Below are 25,185 nucleotides of genomic sequence, written 5' to 3' on the forward strand. Positions count from 1 at the left end.
AAACAAATATCATGTATTCTCTGATTTGTGGTAACAAATATATAGAGTACATAAAATGTAATGTATATGAGTGAAACTAATATTTTGGGCTTTGATTATCATTTATGGCCCTTGTGTATACTCTTGAGGACCAATGGGTTTTCTGCTTTCTACTTGTTGAGTCATTGATTTAGTGGAAGGTTAAGCTTGAGATTATAAAGAAAATTCAAAGTATGCCATTGTAAAAATTAAAAGAAAAATAAGAAAATAAACAGAGGGAGGGAGGATAGTGGTAGAGTGAGAAACATAATTATGCCTTAAAACTGTACATATAAAAGACATGAAATTCTTTCCTCTGTATAAATAAAAAAGAAAAGAAAATGGTACCCTAATGCACTGTTGATAGGAATGCAAACTGGTGCAACCATTATGGAAAACAGTATGGTGATTCTTCAAAAAACTAAAAATAGGTCTACCATATGACCTAGTTATCCTACTCCTGGGAATGTATCAAAAGGAAATGAAATCAGTATTTGAAGGAGTTACTGTTTTCCTATGTTTATTTTTTTTTCAGGAATAAGCACGGTTAACATTTTTATTTATATTATCTCCAACTTTACAAATGTTTATTTAACAGTCTATAACCTGCTTATGCCCCCATATTTAAAATAGATATGAATAATTTTATGCCTGCATACTATTTTATTGATTATAACTATATTTATCCCTTGTTAAATATTCATCTTTTTTCTCCTTTTAAGTTATGTAAATAATAGTGCTATAACATTCTAATACATACAGCTATATCTCTGTGTAACTGTGAAGTTACTATTATGTTAAGTTCCTTGCATGGAGTTGTTTGGTCAAAGAACATATTTTAGATTTTTAGTATGAATAAGGCAGGGCTTTAAGAAACCTCTTGTTTAAGACTGCAGAAGAAAAACCATATGATTGTCTCAATAGACTCAGAGAAAGCATTTCATAAAATACAATACCCTTTCATGTTGAAAACTCTAAGCAAACTGGGTATAGAAGGAACATTCCTCAATACAATCAAAGCAATTTATGAAAAACCCACGGCCAGTATCCTATTGAATGGGAAAAGTTGGAAGCATTTCCACTGAGATCTGGTACCAGACAGGGATGCCCACTCTCACCACTGCTCTTCAATATAGTTCTTGAAGTTTTAGCGAGAGCTATTAGGCTAGAAAAAGAAATTAAAGGGATACAAATTGGGAAGGAAGAACTCAAACTATCCCTCTTTGCAGATGATATGATTCTTTATTTAGGGGACCCAAAGAACTCTACTAAGAGACTATTGGAACTCATAGAAGAGTTTGGCAAAGTAGCAGGCTATAAAATAAATGCACAAAAATCAACAGCCTTTGTATACACAGGCAATGCCACGGCTGAGGAAGAACTTCTAAGATCAATCCCATTCACAAAACCCACAAAAACAATCAAATACCTTGGAATAAACTTAACCAAGGACATTAAAGACCTCTATGATGAAAATTACAAAACCTTAAAGAAAGAAATAGAAGAGGATATCAAAAAATGGAGAAATCTTCCATGCTCATGGATTGGAAGAATCAATATCATCAAAATGTCCATTCTCCCAAAAGCAATTTATACATTCAATGCAATACCAATCAAGATACCGAAGACATTCTTCTCAGATCTGGAAAAAATGATGCTGAAATTCATATGGAGACACAGGAGACCTTGAATAGCTAAAGCAATCTTGTACAACAAAAACAAAGCCAGAGGCATCACAATACTAGATTTCAGGACATACTACAGGGCAGTAGTTATCAAAACAGCATGGTACTGGTACAGAAACAGATGGATAGACCAATGGAACAGAATAGAAACACCAGAAATCAATCCAAACATCTACAGCCAACTTATATTTGATCAAGGATCCAAAACCAATCCCTGGAGTAAGGACAGTCTATTCAATAAATGGTGCTGGGAAAACTGGATTTCCACGTGCAGAATCATGAAGCAAGATCCCTACCTTTCACCTTACACAAAAATTTACTCAACATGGATTAAAGACTTAAATCTATGACCCGACACCATCAAATTATTAGAGAGCATTGGAGAAACCCCACAAGATATAGGTACTGGCAAAGTCTTCTTGGAAAAGACCCCAGAAGCACAGACAGTGAAAGCCAAAATAAACTATTGGGATTGCATCAAATTGAGAAGTTTCTGTACTGCAAAAGAAACAGTCAGGACAGTGAAGAGGCAACCGACAGAATGGGAAAAAATATTTGCAAACTATGCAACAGATAAAGGGATGATAACCAGAATCTACAAAGAAATCAAGAAACTCCACAACATCAAAACAAACAACCCACTTAAGAGATGGGCCAAGGACCTCAAGAGACATTTTTCGAAAGAGGAAATCCAAATGGCCAACAGACACATGAAAAAATGTTCAAGATTACTAGCAATCAGGGAAATGCAAATCAAAACCACAATGAGGTTTCACCTGACCCCAGTGAGAATGGCTCACATTCAAAAATCTACCAACAATAGATGCTGGCGAGGATGTGGGGGAAAAAGGGACACTAACCCACTGTTGGTGGGAATGCAAACTGGTTCAGCCACTATGGAAGTCAGTCTGGAGATTCCTCAGAAACCTGAATATAACCCTACCATACAACCCAGCCATCCCACTCCTTAGAATTTACCCAAAGGAAATTAATTTGGCAAATAAAAAAGCCATCTGCACATTAATGTTTCTTGCAGCTCAATGCACAATAGCTAAGACCTGGAACCAATCCAAATGCTCATCAGCAGTAGACTGGATAAAGAAATTATGGGACATGTACTCCATAGAATACTATACAGCAGTAAGAAACAATGAAACCAGGTCATTTGCAACAAGATGGAGGAATCTGAAAAACATCGTGCTGAGTGAATTAAGCCAGTCCCAAAGAGACAAATATCATTTGTTTTCCCTGATTGGTGACAACTAACTGAGCACCAAAGGGGAAACCTGTTGAAGTGAAATGGGCACTATGAGAAACAGTGACTTGATCAGCTCTTGTGCTGACTGTTGTTGTACAATGTAATACTTTATCCATTTTAGTATTTTTTTGTTCTAGTACTAGTGGTTGAACTCTGTAATTAACAAAATTATTCTTAGGTGTCTAAATTTTAACTGAAAAGTGATCCCTGTTAAATATAAGAGTGGGAAAAAGAGAGGGAGGAGATGTACAATTTGGGACATGCTCAGTCGGACTTGCCCCAAATGATGGAGTTAGAAACCTGCCAGGGGATTCCAGTACAATCCCATCAAGGTGGCATGTACCAATGCCATCTCACTAGTCCAAGTGATCCATTTCAGTTCACAATTGATGACTCTGATAGGTCTAAGAGTCAAAGGGATCATACAAACAAGACTAGTGTCTGCTAATACAAACTGATAGAATCAAAAAGGGAGAGAAGGATCCAACATGGGAAGTGGGATACACAGCAGACTCATAGATTGGCAGATGTCCTAAATAGCCCTCTGGCCTCAGAATCAGCCCTTAAGGCATTTGGATCTGGCTGAAGATCCCATGAGAGTATTTCAGGCATGGAAAGCCAAGACACTCTGGCAAAACAAAACAAAACAAAACAAAACAAAACAAAACAAAACCTAAATGAAAGATCTCTGCGAGTGAGATCCCAGTGGAAAGAAAGGGGCCATCAAAGAAGGAGGTACCTTTCTCTGAAGGCTGGCAAGAACTTCCACTTTGACTATGACCCTGTTGGAACAAGATCGAAGTCAGTGAACCCTAAAGGCTTCCATAGCCTTGGCAACTCATGACTAGAGCCTAGGGAGATTACTGACACCATAAACAAGAGTGTCAAATTGTTAAATCAACATCAGGAGCCACTGTGTACTTACGTCTCATGTGGGATCTGTCCTTAATGTGTTGTCCAATGTGAAGTAATGCTATAACTAGTACTGAAACAGTATTTTTACACTTTGTGTTTCTGTGTGGGTGCAAACGGATGAAATCTTTACTTAGTATATACTGAATCGATCTTCTGTATATAAAGATAATTGAAAAAAAACCTTGGTGTTCAATTGGAAATTGCTTAGAGAATTAATCAATTTTTTTAAAAAAATATGATGTAGGATCTCTGTCCTTAATGTGCTGTACACTGTTATTGAATGCTATAAGTAATAATCCAACAGTATTTTTTGCTTTGTGCTGCTATATGAGGGCAAACTGCTGAAATCTTTACTTAATATATACTAAACTGATCTTCTGTATATAAAGAGAATTGAAAATGAATCTTGATGTGAATGGAAGGGGAGAGGGAGCGGGAAAGGGGAGGGTTGTGGGTGGGAGGGAAGTTATGGGAGGGAGGAAGCCATTGTAACCCATAAGCTGTATTTTGGAAATTTATATTCATTAAATAAAAGCTTTAAAAAAATAAATAAATAAGTATTTTTAACAAGAAAAAAAAAGAAACCTCTTTTTTTTTTTTTTTTTTTTTGACAGGCGGAGTGGACAGTGAGAGAGAGAGACAGAGAGAAAGGTCTTCCTTTGCAGTTGGTTCACCCTCCAATGGCCGCCGCGGCTGGTGCACTGATCCGATGGCCGGAGGCAGGTGCCTATCCTGGTCTCCCATGGGGTGCAAGGCCCAAGCACTTGAGCCATCCTCCACTGCACTCCCTGGCCACAGCAGAGAGCTGGCCTGGAAGAGGGGCCGCCAGGACAGAACCGGCGCCCGGACCGGGACTAGAACCCGGTGTGCCGGCGCCGCAAGGCGGAGGATTAGCCTAGTGAGCCGCGGCGCTGACTAGAAACCTCTTTTTTAAACTCATCAGTGAATACACCTCTGCAGAGCTGGATTCATTGTATTTGAGATCATGTTAAAGGGCACTTAATAAAAACAACCAAAAACAGAAATCATAAGAAAAATGTATTTCTATAGCATTTCATTTACAAATCAAATGTGTAAATTTAGTTACTAATATTGTCTTGTTGGCCAAAGCTTTTATTTTGCATGAGTCCACTATTAGAGTTCTTCTTCTTTCTTTTTGCATAAAAGAGGGCACTTTAGAAAGCTTGTGGAAAATTTAATTTGTACTCCCATGTTTATAGCCATTGAATTCACCATACCAAAGATATGAAATCAACCTAGATGTCCATCAACTAATGATTGGATAAAGAAAATGTGGCATACACACAAGATGAAATATTACTAAGCTACAAAAATTGAAATCCTGATATTTGCAACAAAATGAATGAAACTGGATATCATTATGCTAAGTGAAATAAACCAAACCCAGAAAGACAAATGTCACATACTTTCTCTTATTTGTGGAAGTTAATATATCTAGAGAGTACAAAAATTGATGGATGTTATATCATTAGATATTTAGTTATAAATATTGTTTTACTGAATCATAACGTTTAAATGACATAAATGACAATATATTCTTTACCACATCATGATCAGTGTCACGAATTCCTCATTCTGTGATATTAATAGCTTTGCCCCTTCACCCCTGTGGGAAACCAGGAAGAAGCTCCTGGTTCCTGGCTTCGGCTCAGCACAGCTCTGGCATTTGCGGCCATTTGGGGAGTGAATCAGTGGATGGAAGACCTCTCTCTCTCTCTCTCTCTGCCTCTCTTCTGTGTAACTCTGACTTTTAAACAAATAAATAAATCTCAAAAAAAGTAAAATAATAATTTCAAAAAATATTTAAAAGAATTTAAAAATACAAGAAATCTAAATGGAAAGTGAAAACAAAAGTGTCTGAAAAACATGACACAAGATGTTTTTGCAATATACACATGATTTTAAGTTTTTGGGGAAATGTATATTATTTTCAGTCATAATCAACATAGGCCTTCAAAGAGTTAGTGATGTGGGGCTGGCATTGTGGCGCAGTGGGTTAAAGCCCTAGCCTGAAGCACCTGCATCCCATATGGGCACTGATTCATGTCCCAGCTGCTCCACTTCCCATCCAGCTCTCTGCTATGGCCTGGGAAAGCAGTAGAAGATGGCCCAAGTCCTTGGGCCCCTGCACCTGCTCCTGGTTCCTGGCTTTGGATCAGCCTAGCTCCAGCCATTGTGGCTATCTGGGGAGTGAACCATCAGATGGAAGACCTCTCTCTCTCTCTCTCTCTCTCTCGCTCTCTCTCTCTCTCTGTCTGCCTCTCCTTCTCTCTCTGTGTAACTCTGAGCTTCAAATTAAATAAATAAATAAAAGTTTTTTAAAAAAAGAGATAATGATGTTATTTTGTTGGAGGCAGACTGTGTCTTGTGACAAAAACACAAAAACACTATCTCACAGGATCTTAACAAAGAAATTTTGAGGCTGTGTTTCTAAGTTGCCTTTGAAAGCATTTCCTGTTTATTATAGCAAGAAAGATGAACTTCAAACAAAGTGGACAAAGTGGGTGTTTATATATTGGAGATAAGCTTCATGAGATCAATCACACCAAGAGTGTCTTAATGCACCAAAATGCAAAACACAATATTGTTGGGAAATAAATGTTGGCTTACATGAAGACTCAATAAAAGTAAAAAAGAGGGGATGGCACTGTGGCGCAATGGGTTAAAACCCTGACCTGCAAGTGCCGGCATCTCATATGGGCACTGGTTCGAATCCTGGCTGCTCTACTTTCAATCCAGTTCCCTGCTAATGTGCCTGGAAAAATAGCAGAGGATAGCCCAAGTCCTTGGGCCTTGCGGGATAACTGGAAGAAGCTCCTGTCTCCTGGCTTCAGACAGGCTCATCTCTGGGCATTGCAGCCATTTGGGAAGTGAACCAGCATTTGGAAACCTGTCTCTATCTACTTCTCCCTTTAACTCTGTCTTTTAAACAAACAAACAAACAAAAAGAGGTGGAAAAATATGGAAAGATTGCATCTGCAAAGAAAAGTTTTTGAGGACAATTTTGTTTATGCAAAAAGATTCATGAAAATACACTTTTTTATCTGAGTACAACTCAGTCTTTTATTGGAGATTGAATCTTTTAGATGGAGATTGAGTCTTTCTGGTTTTCTGTTGAGTAATTACTTAGATTGTGAATGCATCTGACAAGAAATATCTTCTGACAAAAATATAATGAGACTTAGAATGCCATCAACTTGGATCTTTTTAGGGAAAGAGGGATTCTTGTTCTCTCCAGATTCTAAGACAACATTGTTACTGCATCTGTTCTACCCAAATCAAGGATACAGCACCATATCAAGGAGAAAAATGGCTGCTGCTTTCTAGTCTCTGTTGTGGATTAATAATTTTATTCCATCTTTAAGATATTCTAATTTTGCTTTTATTAATTTAATCATAGGAACATTTTCTTGTACTTTGTCTAATGGTTGAAGGGTATTATGGTTATTGATGCTGTCTTCCAACTGTTATCTAAAATTTCATCCTGCCCTCATCAATGATCATACCTGCAATCTCAGGATGCTTCAACAGGAGCAAGAGTGCAAATTTCATTGTGTTGCTCGTTGTATCTGTTCCCGCACTAAACACATCCCATATAGTAACGATCAAGTTGTCCATGGTAAATTCAGACTGCTTCTTGTGTTTTTCCTAGCAAAGATGCATTAACATTGCATGATAAATAAAAACTCTCTGTGGTGACATAAAATAATTCAATATAATATACACAATTGGCAAATTAACCCAGACATAGGACAGTGCTCTACTTGAATTGCTGTAATTCATTCAAACTGCTAAAATATAACTAATTTATAGAGTACTAAAAAAGTAAGTATATGAGTGAAATGGACATATTGAGATTTGATTATTAATGTTTGTAGCCCTTGTCTATACTGCTGAGGAACAGTGGTTTTTATACTTATTACTTGGTAAATTCTTTATTTAGTGCAGAATTCAGCTTATGATTATATAGTAAATTGAAAGTATGTCATCACAAAAATTAAAAATAAAATAAGGAAGGAAGGAGGAGGGAGGTTAAGTGAGGGAGGGGGGAGGGAGGGTGGAAAGAATCATTGTGTTCTTAAACTGTATAGATGAAATACATGAAGTCTGTTCCCTTTATATAAACAAAAAAATGAAATTTAAAAATATATATTCAAAATTGCCAAATTCCATGTCTTTCTGTCTACTCACAGAGGAAATTAATTTATCCATTTCTTTCTAAAGTAATTTTTAATTAAGTCACTCACCACTACTGTCAATCCTACCTGTTATTGTCCCTTTTATCATGAATATCTAAATCTCTCATTGAAGTCTCCAGAACCACTCACCTCCAAATTGCATCACTATCCCAACTTCAACCTTCCTTACACCTATCAGGGTTCTTACATTAGAACCAGACAATCTCTGAAAACTCCACACACTGGTCGCTGTACTTTTCATTTCCTAGGTACATTTTATCCTCCAATGGTCTAAATAGTCTAAATACTTACTGTGAGCTCCATTTTTTAGGTAACTACATTTTATTCCTGAGTGGGAAGCCCCTCTCCTTGCTGTGTTTTCTCCTAGGTCAGCAAATGACAACCTACAGCCCCACATTCAATTACTAAAAATGCCACCAAGCACCTGGCCAACCCCACCTGCATCTGGCTGTGTCCATAACATGTGTGCTGGCTTGGAACGCTTCAAAAACGGTAACATTCTGCTTCAGTCTGAGCACAAACACAAAAAAATAAAACCCCCAAAAAACAATCTTTTCATTCCTACCCCCTTTTCAGTGCTTATAACCCTGCCACACTCTCATGCAGGGCTTATGGTGTCTAAGGTGTCTGATTCCTTTCCTCCCTTCAACTGTAAATAAAACATTTCTTCTAATTTCTCAGATCTATCAAGCCTTTCTCACCCTGAGCCCTAATCATACAAACTAGCCTCTCACTCACCCCATCTGTGAAAATTCCTATAGTGTTTCCAAAGGCAAATCTTTCTCCTTTGTTAAATATTCTATCCGGGAAATTTATTTTATGTACAATGACACGTTATTGTCATTCTGCAAGGTGTATATATGTCTCTCTGTGTGTGTGTGTGTCTGTTTAATTTCTCATGCAAATAAAGAACTAAATTTAACAAGGCCAGTATAATGCCTTCTAATTTTTCTTTTCATTCAGGATTTTACAATATCTCAAAACTCACACAAGCAATGGACTCAACCTCAGGAAGAAGCATTTGTTCCATCTATGAGTCACATCACCCACATAAATGAGGTAGCAAATCAGAGTCCCATTCTACCTTTTCCATTTTAATCAGGAAATGGTCAACAAAGTCCCGAGGATTATTCGAATCCAGAGATTCTTGATGTTCTTGTACCTTCTCCAAAATAAACTTGATCTGGCCATCAATATTTTTAAATAACTGGTGATGACTTCCTGGTAGATAATGTAAAATGGGAAAAATATTGTAGAGCTGAAAGAGGAAAGAATTCTTTGTTAGCTCATTTTTCTTGTTATGTATTCCACATTCTCCTGTGTGCTGAGTCGATAAAGAGGAATAAGACTTGTTTCCTGTACTAGAACATGGGGATTTAAGGAAAGAGTAAAGAAAAAAAATATGACCATTCATTTCCCAGCTATTTCTGAAGGGATTCAGGAATTTCCCCTGTTGTCAGCTATCTCTGATTCACAAAAGTTAGTCAACAATTCAAAGAGGGGCTGGTGCTGTGGCATAGTGGGTAAAGCCGCCGCCTGCAGTGCAGGCATCCCAAAGGAGTGCGGGTTCGAATCCCACCTGCTCCTCTTCTGACCCAGCTCTCTGCTATGGCCTGGGAAATCAGTAGAAGATGGCCCAAGTTCTTGGACCCCTGCACCTGTGTGGCAGACCCAGAACAAACTCCTGTTCCCTGGCTTCAGATAGGCACAACTCAAGCTGTTAGCCATCTGGGGAGTGAATCAGCATGTGGAAGACCTCTCTCTCTCTCTTTCTCTCTTACTCTTTTTGCCTCTGTCTCTCTGTAACTCTGCCTTTCAAAAAGATAAATAAATCTTAAAAAAAATTCAAAGACAACAACCTAGTGGGATCTATGCTAGAAGCCAATTTTAATCCCAACATTCCTACGCATATTTCTCCAAGAAGACATCCAAAATGCTAGTACTCATACTCTTGTTGTAATGAATACAACAGAAAGGTTAAGGAAGTGCCCAGATCAATTAGCTTGTTCTATGTGCGTATTTTCCCTCTTTAGGAATGTGCACATTTACTTGACTTATCTGGTCTTTCCTTGTCCTAAAGTTCCCTGACACTGCTTCAGACACTATCTAAACAATTTATTTAGTATGGTAACATGAATCAAAGAATAGTTATAAAGACAAGAACTGTAGATTTCACATATGGATTACTTGTGTAGTCTAAGCTACTTTAAAGAGTATTCTGATTAGTTCTGAATCTTAATTTCCTATTCCAGATAATGCATATGTAGACTGTTTGTTTTCTGGAGTCCTTCCCAGGTAAAACACACCTTGACCTTGTGAACTCCATGGGGTGTTAGGTGTTAGATCATACAACAAAGGTTTTTTACATTCTCTGAAAATATACAATAGCAACAAATTTTACACTACCACCTTTTACATAAAAAAATGAGAAAAATTTCTCAAAGAACCTTACTATAAATGAAGCATTTTGATATTTTCTTTTTCTTTTTATTCTACTTTGTGTCTTAAATGATATTTTCACACATCAAATTGATTTGATAACTCAGTAATTGCTTGCAAGTTCTAATTTTAAAAACATTACTTTTGGCATTTTAAAAGGAGCAGAGGAATGAGCAAATGATTTGGTAGAAAATAATTTCACATTTAGGGGCCAGTGCTATGGTGTAGTAGGTTAAGCACTCTCCTGTAGTGCCAGGATCCCTTATGGGTGCCAGTTCGAGTCCCAAGTGCTCCACTTCTGGTCCAGCTCCCTGCTGATGGCCTGGGAAAGCAGTAAGTACTTGGACCCCTGTTACTGCATGGGAAACCCAGAAGAAGCTCCTGGCTTCTGGCTTTGGATTGGTCTAGCTCTGGCCATTGCGGTCATTTGGGGAGTGAACCACTGGATGGAAGACCTCTCTCTCTCTCTCTCTCTCTCTCTCACTCTCTCTGTCTCTCTCTCCATCTCTCTTTCTGTAACTCTACCTCTCAAGTAAATAATTTTTTAACTTGTATTTAATAAATATAAATTTCCAAAGTACAACTTTTGGATTATAGTGGCTTTTCCCCCCATAACCTCCCTCCTACCCACAACCATCCCATCTCCCACTCCCTCTCCCATCCCATTCTTCATCAAGATTCATTTTCAATTATCTTTATATACAGAAGATCAACTTGGTACACACTAAGTAAAGATTTCAACAATTTGCACCCACACAGGAGCACAATGTATAAAGTACTGTTTGAGTACTAGTTATACCGTTAATTCACAAAGGACAGCACATTAAGGATAGAGATCCTACATGGAGAGTAAGTGCACAGTGACTCCTGTTGTTGATTTAACAATTGACACTCTAAATAAATTTTTAAAAAATAATTTCACATTTAGAGAGATCTTGATTTTACCTGTACCCAGGGAGTACTTGAAAGTTCAAAGTTTTCATGAAAATACTTAATCAAGGTTTGAAATTTTTCATCATCATAGTCAAAACGATTCTGGAAAATGATGGAGCAGATCACATTGCAGGGAACACAGAACAGAAGAAATGTAGGATCACAGGGAGACGCTGCGGAAAATGGAGTAGAAATGAGTGCACAGTTCTCAAGTAGATCTTAAATTGATTACCTTCAATAACTGAGAAAGTTGACTACCTAGACACATTATCATCATTAGAAACTCCACATGCCTGCAATAAAATTACTTTACCCCAAAAAACTGTCTTTTCCACTCCAGTTTATTTGTTAATTTTCTCCAAAGTATTCTCTTCTTCATATCATTTTTCAAAATTTCAAATATGCAAGAAGGAAAATATATGAGAAAGAGTCATAAAGATATCTTTAAATGGGTAGAAGTTAGGTCTCATTAGGTGCACACAAAACAATTTCCTAACAAAAACGAATAGGAAACTTGAAATTGTATTTTCAAACAGTTGAAAAATAGGTGTACTTTCCTTGAAGAAGAAAAGAATGAAAAATATTGAAATTGTATTTGAATATTTGAAAAAAATATGCCATAGTTTTCGAAAGAGACTTCTGTATGCAATTAAGAGTATGACCCCATTTTCTAATTTTTGACAAATGGTAGCTCTTAAACTTTATCCCATATCTCTTCTCCTTCAGTTAACATCTGAAAGGCCTGACTTTAAAAAGGAAAAAAGAAAATCTCAAGGGATCCCTTTAACAAAACAAGGAATTTTAAGTGACAGGAAAAAGCAGGGATACATGACAATATCAAATGAGTGCAACAATTATCCATTGGCTGATATCAAAGAAAGAAAATTTTTGAATTGCTTGAAATGGAATTCAAAAAAATTATTTTAAAAAACTCAGTGACATACAAGGTAACATCAATGTAAAATTCAAAGAAATCCAGAAACACAATTCATAACCAGGATGAGAAGTTCAACAAAGAGAGAAATAATTATAGAAAATAAACAGAAATATGACAGCATCATAATGTAGTGACTGAAAAAAATTGCAAGTGAGACTTTACACATCTGAATGTAATTTCTAAACTGCATGACAAATAATTTGAAATAGCCCAGTCAGAGTGAAAAAAGAATAAAGCATGAAAAACTGTGAAATTGCCTACAGGAGTTGTGGGATACCATTAAACCAACGTATGTTCACAATATGGAAATTCAATTGAGAAATGAGATGGAGAAAGACAGAGAAAGCTTCATTAATGAAATCCTCAAGGAAGTTGAAAACTTCACAAGTTTTGGAAGAGATATGAACAACTGGATGCAAGAAGCTCACAAACTGTCAAATAAATTGAACTCAAAGAGCCTCTTGTAAGTACATTATAATCAAATTTAAAAAAGTCTAAGACAAATAGAATTCTAAAATCAGCAAGAGAAATTTATCAAGTCACATGTCAGGGAATTTCCACCAGATGATCAACAGATTTCTCAGCAAACATTATGCAGGCCAACTAATAAATGAAATGATAAATTCAAAGTGCTGAAAGGAAAAAGAATGTCAGCCAAAAACACCATAGCCAGCAAAACTGTCCATCAAAATGAGAGAAATAGTATCTTTTTTTTAAAAAAGATTTATTTATTTATTTGAAAGGTAGAGTTACAGAAAAGCAGAGGCAGAGAGAGAGAAGTCTTCCATCAGCTGGTTCACTCTCCAGATGGCCGCAATGGCTGAAGCTGCGTCCATCCAAAGCCAGGAGCCAGGAGCTTTTTCTGGGTCTCCCACACGGGTACGGGGACCCAAGGACTTGGGCCATTTTCTACTGCTTTCATTCTCTCCCTCCCTCCCTTGCAGCCAATTGAGGAGTGAACCATCAGAAAGAAAACCTCTCTCTCTGCCTCTCTCTTTGTATAACTCTGACTTTCAAATAAATAAATAAATATTTTTAAAAAAGGAATTCAAAGAATTAATAAAAATTAAAATGTCTCTACTACCTAAAAAAAACACTTCAGATTCAATGCAATCCCATCTTTAGAGAATTAGGAAAAAACCTAAAATTCACATGAAATCATAAAAGACTCAGATTAGTCAAAGAAATCTTAAGAGAAAAAGAGACGGGCCGGTGCCGTGCCTTAACAGGCTAATCCTCCGCCTTGTGGCACCAGCACACCTGGTTCTAGTCCTGGTTGGGGCGCCAGATCCTATCCTGGTTGCCCCTCTTCCAGGCCAGCTCTCTGCTATGGCCTGGGAAGGCAGTGGAGGATGGCCCAAGTGCTTGGGTCCTGCACCCGCATGGAAGACCAGGAGAGGCACCTGGCTCCTGGCTTCGGATCAGTGAGATGCGCCGTCCGCAGCGGCCATTGGAGGGTTAACCAATGGCAAAAAGGAAGACCTTTCTCTCTGTCTCTCTCTCTCACTATCCACTCTGCCTGTCAAAAAAAAAAAAAAAAAAAAGAGAGAGAGAGAGAGAGAAAGATAAGCTGGAGTCATCAGAAAACCTGACTTCAAAGTGTACTATAAATGATCATAACTGAAACACCTGGTACCAGCATAAAAACTGGCACATAGACCAATGGAAAAATTAGAAAGCCTAGAATTAAACCATGTACCTATAGCCAACTGATCTTTGAGAAAGGTACCCAGAACATATATTAAAGAATGGATAGTCATTTACATGGTGCTTGTAAAAATGGGCATATTTATGTAGAAGAATGAAATTAGATCCCTACCTCTCACCACATACAAAAATCAACTCAATATGGATGGAAGGTCTAAATATAAGAGCAGAAACTATAAAATTGGTCATTACTAAAATCCATGTTCTCTTTTCCTGTGCACATAGCTCATCATATTTTCCAACTCCTCTTACAGATATGCGGGCACTGTTACAAAACTATAGCTTATGGGTATGATGGAAATTTTGCATTTCTGGTCCAACACTATTTGTTCTTTTCTGCTTTTGTGACCAAAGAGGTTACATAAACAATGCATGACACTAGAAACCAAATATGGAAGATATCAGAGACTTTCTCATTATGGTGTCTGAAAAGGCTGGTATGCCAATTGCTTTACCTCTTTCTCCACTTATGTGAGCAGACATTGAGCTTCTGTTATATACACCACCATATCATTCTTAGCTACTTGTAATACCCAAACACTTGTCTTAATTATGTAAAGAAATAAAGAAATATACACCATTCGTTTTTCTTAATGCTTGTATCAGACATGCGGCTTCCTCTTGAATTTTCTCTTCAATAGTTTTCTTTCCCATCCCCAGATTCCGCAAAATTGTGAGGGAGAAACGCCGGGTTTCCTTCCATTTTTCTCCACTGCTGAAAACAATTCCTATCAGGATTTAAACACACACACAGTTGAATATCATCCATGGTTATGAATTCTAGATGAGAGTACTCATTGTAAAAATTGATAGAGACATAGGCAGTGATGTCAACTCAAGGAATTGCCATTGAGCCTTAACTCTCCTGCCCCTTCTTTCAACTCAACCTGATATTCTACAGTTGGGACTCTAGATTTTGCAGATTACTAAGCGCTTCATCATCCATCAGCCTTGAAACCTTGTAATAACTCTGCAAGCCAAGTACTTTCACTCAATGACCGTTTACTGACAAGGATGATGAAAATGGTGGAAGCAAAATCTTTTCTCAATGATCAGAAATCTAAAAAATCATGTTGAGTCCAAGTCAGAGATTTAATTTCTCAAAGATGACCTTTCTCACTGTAAGTGAATTTTAGGAAAAACTACCAGGGGAAGAAATTCTCAAGAGTCAAATGACTTTTCTGCTTTAGAAGGACTCTCACACTATTCCTCAGATAAAGGATACCCTCCCAGGCAATTCTCATTTAAAAATTATTTAATTTTTCTTTCTTAATCTCTTTTAGGAAATGTGGTATTAGCTCCAAGGAATTTCAGCATCAGAATTCCAGAGTCAAGATAAAATTGAGAGAATAATAGGATTGTATATCATTGTCCAAGAATCTACCTGGAGAATATTGTGGAGAAGAGGACCCATTTGGGACCTTTTCTATTTTGTCAAACCTTAGTGACCCATCAGGTGATCAGGAAGTTTAAGGACAACTCCAAGAAAAAAATGGAAAATAATTCAAATACTTATTAACTCAAAAAGTCTTTTTCTAATATCAATTCCAAACCCTATTCACTATAGGTTCCTTCACAATCCTCTTATCATAATATATCTTTGCTTTAGGCTTTGCATTCATTTGAAGTCAAACATTTCTTATGCATTTTGAGAAGAAAACATGATAGAAGGGAAGGCTGGAAATATACCAAACTATGTTGGTTCCTTGCTTATAATGTAAACTTTTTAAAATATTCCCTTGGCCCCTATGAGTCAGGTCAGGAAGCTACATCTTTGGTGAATAGGATAATTCCATCATTTATTTGTACTCTCCTCTCAATCTCCTATATAATTAATTTAGCTGGTGATCATTTAAATTAATGTATCTTAACCAAAATTCATATAACATTAATGATTTGGTGGCTTACATTCACTGAATTTTATGTTCCTGGGGTCTAATGTGTCACATTCATGGATTTCACAAATAAATTAAGGATCTCATGTAGACTAAATATTCAAACACTTTCCATGAAATAATGAAAAATGTATGTCAGAAGTTTCTCCAAATGTTTATAGTTTCTCAATTTCTTAGCCTATATGGAGTCTTCAACTCACAAATCCATGCATATTCCCCAAACAGTAGCATACCTAACCCATTGGTGATTCTGTCAAACACTGGGAAAATTCCTCTGCCAGAAAACTCCTCTCCCCTATCAACCAGGGCCTCTTTGACTGCTTCATATCCATGCAACACCACAGTGGGCTTCATTCCAAAATACAAGGTGAATATAGACCCATACTCTTTTGCTAGCTGGAAGAGGAAATGCAAAAGGAGGCAAGAATTTAAAAAGTTAAATGTAGATAAGTGATAGAAATAACTTTAATGTTATTAAAAAGACATTTCATATGCATCCACTCAACAGAAGATTTTAACTTTTAAAACCATTAATTTAATAAAAATTGTTTGAATTTTAATTATTATCATTTTGCTAACATTTCTTTTATTATTATCACCATCAATATTTATCCTATACTAAGTTTCTGCTATGTGACATGGGCTATATAATGCATTTGATTATAATATTTTATTACCTTTTTTCTACCATTCTGCTATTATAAGGAATTTCTCCTTCCATTCTGAAAATACAATGAATTATATATTCCTAGATTAATAATTGTGTACATTTATCCACTTTCTGCATTTTCATTTTAGAACCAGAAACTCCTAGGTTTTACTAATAATGGGGAATATAAAATCCTGATCATAGACGTTGCCCAGTTTCACTTGAAGCTAGAAATAGCCCTTTAATTGTGTCTCCCTAAGTGAAGTCAGCAGTAGTGATATGTGGAAAGTCTACTTTGTTGCATTAAAAATTATTGTTTGCTTTCCCCTTTCTTCATACTTATGGGTTGAAATGATAGCGTGGGGAAACCCTCACTATAACAATGCCAATGAAAACAATAGATTAGGGGCATGGGACAGTAGAATTTTAAGACTAAAGAAAACTGGTTCTCATAGGAACGTCATGGAGTTGAGGCACCATCAACACTCACTTCTAGATCATTAAGTTTGGTGGAAATCAGCTCCTATCTTCATTTACTCAAGTACTTTGGGGGTTTTTCTGTCACATCATCTTATGTCATATCCTAAATGATATAGGACCATACTCTTTCCACTTCCTCATGATGAACTTCTTTTGCTACCTTACAAATGATTCACAATGAAGCAACCAGAATGATCTTTTCACAAGGCAAATACTGAAATAAAATTCCTTTAAATATATTATTGGAATCAATTCCTCTTTGATGAAAATCAATATTAAAATATTGATGTTTTTATTATTATATTAAATATTAATACTGATATAGTAGCAAGAACTACACATTCTGGACCCTGCTACAAGTAAATGATCTCAGGGGTTGATACATTCTCTTCAAATCCAGACCCCAAAGCACAGGAAGAAGGAGCATCCCAGAGCAGAACTCTGAGCACCTACTTCCTTAGGGAAAAGACATATTTCTTATACTTCCTTCAGGTTTTAGATAGCTGATGCTATGGAACAACTTGGACAAGAGACATCATTGGCTAATCAATTAACAACAATCATAAGACTGAAAATTCTTAATCATTTATTTATTTCCTTGACTTCAAATTAATATATGCCTTAGGAAAATTTACTGCTATGACTGCAAATCAGAAGAATGTTTAAACTTAAAGCACGTTTACATAAATTAGACTTCACCAAAGAATAATCACTGTAAGGAGAATCTAAATTGAACAGAGAATTCCCACTTTGGCAATTTCTTTTTTATTCTTTTTTAAAATTTTAAAAATTTATATGTTAAACAAATTTCACATATTTAACATATACAGATTTAAGAGCATATTGATACTTCCTACTCTACCCACTCTCTACCCTTCATGGATCTCTTTCCCTCTTGATGTGAATAGGTACATAGCTGCTGAATGAGGAGAACCTGAGGACTGCTAGCAGTATCTGTGTGCATATACCACAAACCCCACCCCTGACTGGCTGACTGGAAATTTCCAATATTATTGCAGGCTGGCCACACTCATTCCCCATCATGCACCATACACCAACACACTGTATTAAAGATGACCATGGGTGTGCTCCACCCCACAGGTAGGAGATGCCATGCCCCTTCTGAGATCCCCAAAATGGAACATGTAAGTGAATGGTACTCATGCTCTGCCAAAACTTTGCCCCTTTGAACGTTTAGCTAGGCCTTGTCCCAGACACTGCTTCCTATACATTTTTACAGAGGTAGCAGTCCTCCCTTCCTCATGAGGAGAGGTTGCTTACACTCACATATGAGTGTGTAACATTGCTTTCAATAAATCTGGTTACCTGCTCCGTTTATATATATCTACTCCTTGATTTATTTTCTTGTGTGAATCGAAGAGTTCAGAACAAACCCAGAAAGGTAAAGGACCCCCTAATGCTTCTAGCTATATACATTCTCAAATTACGTCTATGTATCCAATGGACAATTTCCTTTAAAGCATTCTCTTCAATATTCCCTTGAAAATCTTTTCCTGTTACAGACAGTCTTATTCACTCTTTGTAAACAACTGAGAGAAAATTGATCACACTTACCATGCTTAAGGATTTGTTGATATTCTTAGTTTCTAGCTGTAGGAGATTTCCAACAATTGGGAGAGGAGTGGGCCCAGGTGGGAGCTTCCCTTTGCCATGGGTTTTCTTCCACAGAGAAAGAAGAACTACACAAGAAAGACAAATCCCCAAGATAATGAGGAGATCCATGGCTGTGTCAATGCAGTGCAAAGCTGAGCATTCAAAGACTTTATAAATGCACAACAATCTTATCACCAAATATGTACTAATCTTTGAACCTTCAATAAACATTGCTTATCTACAGTACACTTTGGTCTTATTGTAGGGAAAAAAAGAGTCATTTTAAATGTGGAAATTCCCCAATCAAAGATACATTTTAATTTGTGTGACCTGAATCTGTGTATCATATGTTTTAAACTGGTTGGTAGAAAGAAACTAAAAACATTTTAGATGGTTGTGCTTAAGTTTACTGGTTAAACAAACTACACCATGTTAGATATTTAAGAGGTGTTTTCAAATACATGATTCTGAAAATTTATAGAAGGCATTGGACCTTCTGGTAAATGTTTTCTTAAGTTCTTATCTAATGGTTGAAACGGTTTGCTAAGTATTCATGTGATATTGCTATTGTCAGCAAGCGATCTAGGACTTGCTCCCTCATTTCTCTATTCTAAGCCCAACTTGTTCTTTCATTTCTCTATTCTCTTCAAGGTAGGAAACTAATTCTATTATGAAGGAATCTATAGGACACACAATTTAATCTTTAGACCTAATACAAGAGATGGCTAACATTTTTCTGTAATAGCATAGCCAAAATAAGAACTTAAATAATAATCTCATAGCTAGATTCACTTCGCCATCAGCGAAGTAAGCAGTAAGTAGAAAAAACCTCCCTTTCAGACCAAAGGGAAAGGAAGTTTTAAAGTGAGAATATAATTTTCCTCATGGGCATTGTCTACCTTAGAAAAACTACTACAGAACATGCCTGTGACTATAGACTTGTAGATCAGGCCACCGAAGATTAGAGATGGGACACGGGCACTCCCTTGACTTGCATCCTCTGGTCTGCTTGAACACAAACCAGGAGGAAAAGAAAGCTCGGCATCAGAAGCAATGGGTGGCAGGCCTATTAATGGCTGATCTGTACAGTGATCTGCCCTCAAGGAGACCCAACAGGCCAGTCCACTGCAGTGGCTTTCAATGTGGTAAGCCTGGGCTTCAGCAGAAGTCAGCTTGTGAAGAGCCCTGGCAGCTCTGCCAAGAGTTGGATCACTGGAAATGGACCTGCCCTGGAGTCGAAGGATGCCCAGGTCAGAGCCACAGATCTTATCGTCTCTAAGCTGAAAAGCCCTTCACTCAGCCCAACTTCCAAAGTGACCACTGCAGCTGAGGGGATGGTCAAGTAGGGTCAGCAACATTGCAGGCAGAACTGTAAATTTCTTGTTAGAGATGCCCCCTGCCTTTACCTGGCCAGCTCTCCTCCCAGGCCAGCCAAGTAATGAAAGTCAACAGAGTGCCTTCCCCTAGGAGGTTCACACCTCCCTTAGGATATACCCCATGTGAAGAGGTAGATAGGTCTGGACCTCTTCACTTACAAGGCCTAAAGCCCACCAGATTATTATCAAGCCCCTTCTATCAGGTTCTATTTGCCTCTCAATCAGAAAAATTACTTGTAGCTTAGACAGCACCTTTCTTAGCTCCTCTAATAATGACTCTGTCCTTTGTTCTAGACCCTGTCTAGCACACTTGGGCCTCATTCCTTCGTAATCATAACCTCTACTCTACCACCAATGGCTCTACTCCCAACCTGTGTGTACTGATGGTCCTCTTCCCCACTTAATGCTGTATAATTGTTCAAACCTGGTAAATGCCACTCTTAGGATCATTGGTTACTATCCTCACTCTGTCTTTTATGACCTTGTCTAAATATGAGCAGAGTCGGCAAACTTGGAAGGCTTCCATAGCCTTGGCAACTCATAACGACAGCCTATGGTGGTTACTGGCACCATAAACTAGAGTGTCAATTTGTTGGGTCAACAACAGGAGCCACTGTGCACTTGCTCCTCATATGGGATCTCTGTCCTTAATGTGCTGTACATTTTGATTTGATGCTATAACTAGTACTCAAACAGTATGTTTCACTTTGTGTGTCTATGTGGGTGCAAACTGTTGAAACCTTTACACTAAATTGATCTTTTGTATATAAAGAGAATTGAAAATGAATCTTGATGCAAATGGAAGGGGAGAGGGAGCGGGAGAGGGGAGGGTTGCGGGTGGGAGGGAAGTTATGGGAGGGGGAAGCCATTGTAATCCATAAGCTGTACACTGGAAATTTATATTCATTAAATAAAAGTTTTAAAAAAATGTGGAAATTCCCACTAAACATTACCTTTCACTTCTCCAAAAGAAGGGTGTTTTTTTTTTTTTTTCTAAATGGTGTCATGGAAAAGCCAGAGGCAATAGAGGAGAAAAGCCAGTCTCATAAAATCCCATAGATATCCCAACTCTCCAGAAAATAAACAAAAATGTAGAGACTGAACAATGTTAATGAATGAACAGTGCATCACAAAAGAAATCAAAGGAGATTAAAACAATTATTGAATGAATAAAAATAACAGCACAACACATCAAAACTTATGAGATATAGCAAAAGAAGTAAAAGAAAATTTTACGGCAATTAGTCCCTACATCAAGAAATTGGAAATGTATAAAGTAAATGATTTAACAAAGACCTCAAATACTGAGAAAAAAAGAACAAATGAAGCTCAAAATAAGAAATAGGAAAGAAATTATAAAAATTAGAGAAGAATAATGGAAATAAAAAACTATTCAAAGTATCAGTGAAATGAAGAGCTGTTTTTTTTTTTAAATAAACAAAATTGAGAAATCATTAGCACAGCTAACAGAAGAGGGGGGAGATAATTCAAATTAAAAAAAAAATCAGAGGTGAATCAGTAGCTGTAACAGCTGATAACCACCAAAATTTAAAAAAAAAAAAGAACTCATCAGGAATTATTACAAACAGATGTATGGTAACAAACTGGAAAATGTAAAAGAAATTGATTGATTTTTGGACACATACAATTTATCAAAACTGAGGTATGAAGACATAGAAAACCAACTTATTAATACCTAACCATGATAGATTCAATAAAAGGAACATTCCAAGAAGAAAAAGCCCAGAACTGGTGGGTTCACCGCTGAGTTCCACCAAACTTTAAAGGAGAATTAACCTCAATTCTTCTAAAACTGTTAAAAACAATGAAAAGTGCCTGCGCCGTGGCTCAACAGGCTAATCCTCTGCCTAGCGGCGCTGGCACACTGGGTTCTAGTCCCGGTTGGGGCGCCGGATTCTGTACCAGTTGCCCCTCTTCCAGGCCAGCTCTCTGCTATGGCCCGGGAGTGCAGTGGAGGATGGCCCAAGTGCTTGGGCCCTGCACCCCATGGGAGACCAGGAGAAGCACCTGGCTCCTGGCTTCATATCAGCGCAGTGCGCTGGCCGCGGCGGCCATTGGAGGGTGAACCAATGGCAAAGGAAAACCTTTCTCTCTGTCTCTCTCTGTCTCTCTCACTATCCACTCTGCCTGTCAAAAATAAAAACAAAAACCAAAAACCAAAAAACAATGAAAAGTGAGATAATCCTCCCAAAATCTTTTTCTGATGCCAGCATAACCTTAATTCCAAAACCAAAGATACAACAGAGAGAGAACTGTACACCAATATCCCTGACAAACACAGATGAAAAATGCTCAGCAAAATATTAGCTATTCAAACCCAGAAACTTATCAAAAAGATCATGTACCTTGACCAAACTTACATTATATGATTTATGCCACAGATGGAGGGTTGGTTCAACATATGCAAATCAATAAACATGATGCATCACATTAACAAAATGAAGAATAAAAGCCATATGACTATCTCAATAGATGCAGAATAAACATTTGATAAACACAAGTTTCTCTCATGATAAAAGCCTTTTTGAGATTTATTTACTTAGAAAAGCAGAGTTACAGAAAGGGAGGGACAGAGAGAAAGGGATCTTCCATTTGCTGGTTCACTCCTTAGATGGCTACAATTGGTAGGGCTGTGTCAGGCCAAAGCCAGGAGCCAGGATGTTCATTAGAGTCTCCCACATGGATGCAGGGCCCAAGTCCTTGGGTCATCCTCCACTTCTTTCCCAGGTTCATTATTAGGGAGCTGGATAGGAAATAGAGCAGCCAAGACTCAGACCAGCACACAAATGGGAAGCTGGTGTCACAGGTGGTTGCTTGACCCATGTACCACAACGGTGGCTCCTTATGATAAAAACTTTAGAAGATTTTGGTACAGAAGGAACATATCTCAACACAATGAAGACAATATATGGCAAACCCACAGCCAGTATCATTGAATGGGGAAATGCTTGAAGCACTGCTACTGACACTGAAACCAGACAAGGATGCCCACTCTCACAACTACCACTCAATACATTTTTGTAAATTTAAGTCAGAGCCAAAAGGCAAGGAAAAGAAATCAAAGGGACACAAAATGGAAAAAAAGAACTCAAATTATCCCTTTTTACAGATGACGTGATCATTTAGATAGAGGAGCCAAAAAATTTCATTAAGAAACTACTAGAACTCAAAAAAGAATTCAGCAGAATTGCAGAATATAAAACCAATGCACAAAAATCAATAGAATTTGTATACACTAAGATTACTCTGAGAAAGAACTTATCAGAACAGTCCCATTCACAATAACTACAAAAAATATAAGTATATAAATACTGTCAGATAATTTTAACCAAGGAAGTGAAAAATCTCTTCAATGAAAATTACAAAACATTAATGAAAGAAACAGAAGAGGACAAAAATATGGGAAAGTTTTCCACATTCATGGATTGAAATTTATATCATCCAAGCAATTTACAGATTTAATATGACCTCCATCAAAACACTTAGAAAGAACACTCTGCTCAGACTTAGAAAAAATGATCCTTAAATTCATGTGGAAATGTGAGACCCCAAATAGCCAAAGAAATCTTAAACAATAGAAATAAAACCAGATGCATACCAATACAAGATTTCAACACATACTACAGGCCTGTTATAATCAACACAGCCTGGTACTGGAACAAAAATAGACATGAAGAACAATAGAGCAGATTAGACACTCCAGAAATTAGTCCATGCATCTACAACCAACTAATCTTTGACAAAGAAGCTAAAATCACTCTCAGGAGAGAAGACAGTCTCGTTGAACAAATAGTGTTGGGAACATTGGATCTCTGCACGCAGAAAGAAGATCCATATCTTACATCCTATGCACAAATCAACTCACAATAGATCAGGAATCTATGCCTGAGATGTGAAACCATCAAATTACTGGAGGAAAATCTAGGGAAAATTTTTCAGGACATTGGCATATGCAAAGACTTCTTGGACAAGATCCCAGAGCATAGGAAATAAAAGCAAAAATAGACAACTGGAGTTATATGAAGCTAAGGATTCTTTACAACAAAGTAAGCACTAAACAAAGTGAAGAGGCCACTGACAAAATGGAAGAAAATATTTGCAAACAAAACACCTAATGGATAACTAATATCTGGAATATATAAGGAACTCAAGAAACTCAACAAGAACAAAGCAAACAAGTTAAGAAATGGCCAAAGGACATGAAGAGGCATTTTTCAAAGGATTACATACAAATGGCCAGCAGACACATGAAACGATGCTCAGGATCACTAGCCATCAGTGAAATACAGATAGAAATGAAAATGAGGTATCACCTCACCTTAGTTCGAGTGGCTATCATACAAAAACAAAAAATTAGCAAATGCCCCATAAAAAGGTACCTTAATATACTGCTGGTGGAAATGTAAACCGATACAGCCATTATAAGCCAGTCCAAAAGGGACAAATATCATATGTTCTCCCTGATTGATGGCAACTAAACGAGCATTTAAATGATACCCATTGAAGTGAAATGGACACTATGAGAGACAATGACATGATTAGCCCTTGTCTAGACTGTTGAGGAACAACTTACTATTTTATTCCTTTTAATATTTTTGTTGTTGTTGTTGTTGCTGTTTGTTTTACATAAGACCACTGGTTGAACTCTGTAATCAATGCACAATCATTCTTAGGCATTTAAAATTAACGGAAAAGTGATCTCTGTTAAACATAGGAGTGGGAATAAGAGAGGGAGGAGATATATAGGTTGGCACATGCTCACTCGGACTTACCTCCAATGGTGGCACTAGAAATGTGCCAGGAGATTTCAACTCAATCCTACCAAGGAGGCAGGTACCAATCCCAGCGCACTTGGTAAAGTGATAAGTATAAATACACAACCGATCAAAAAGATAGGGTATGTGTCGAAGAGATTTCACAAATAAGACCAGTGTAAGCAAATAATGAAGGATAGAATTAAAAGGGAAAGAATGATTCTGCGGGGGAAGCAGGACACACAGCAGACTCATAGAATGGCAAAGGCCCAAAACAGCACTCC

General features: G+C 37.3%; 2 protein-coding genes across 2 annotated transcripts in view; both read right to left on the reverse strand.

Moving 5' to 3' along the window:
- The window catches only part of LOC133776383 (cytochrome P450 2C3), a 30,922-nt gene extending 12,010 nt beyond the window's left edge, over positions 1–18,912 (reverse strand). Inside the window, exons 1-6 of the mRNA XM_062215315.1 lie at positions 18,712–18,912; positions 16,241–16,403; positions 14,691–14,840; positions 11,481–11,641; positions 9,181–9,354; positions 7,404–7,545 (exon numbers count right to left, since the gene is read on the reverse strand). Of these exons, the coding sequence (XP_062071299.1) occupies positions 7,404–7,545; positions 9,181–9,354; positions 11,481–11,641; positions 14,691–14,840; positions 16,241–16,403; positions 18,712–18,879 (958 nt within the window). The 5' untranslated portion in view covers positions 18,880–18,912. The remainder of the gene's footprint in view (positions 1–7,403; positions 7,546–9,180; positions 9,355–11,480; positions 11,642–14,690; positions 14,841–16,240; positions 16,404–18,711) is intronic.
- Positions 1–25,185, reverse strand: part of LOC133775878 (cytochrome P450 2C5) — a 101,681-nt gene that overhangs the window by 24,965 nt on the left and 51,531 nt on the right. The window lies entirely within an intron of this gene.

This window comes from Lepus europaeus, chromosome 17 (assembly GCF_033115175.1).
Source record: "Lepus europaeus isolate LE1 chromosome 17, mLepTim1.pri, whole genome shotgun sequence".
NCBI lineage: Eukaryota > Metazoa > Chordata > Mammalia > Lagomorpha > Leporidae > Lepus > Lepus europaeus.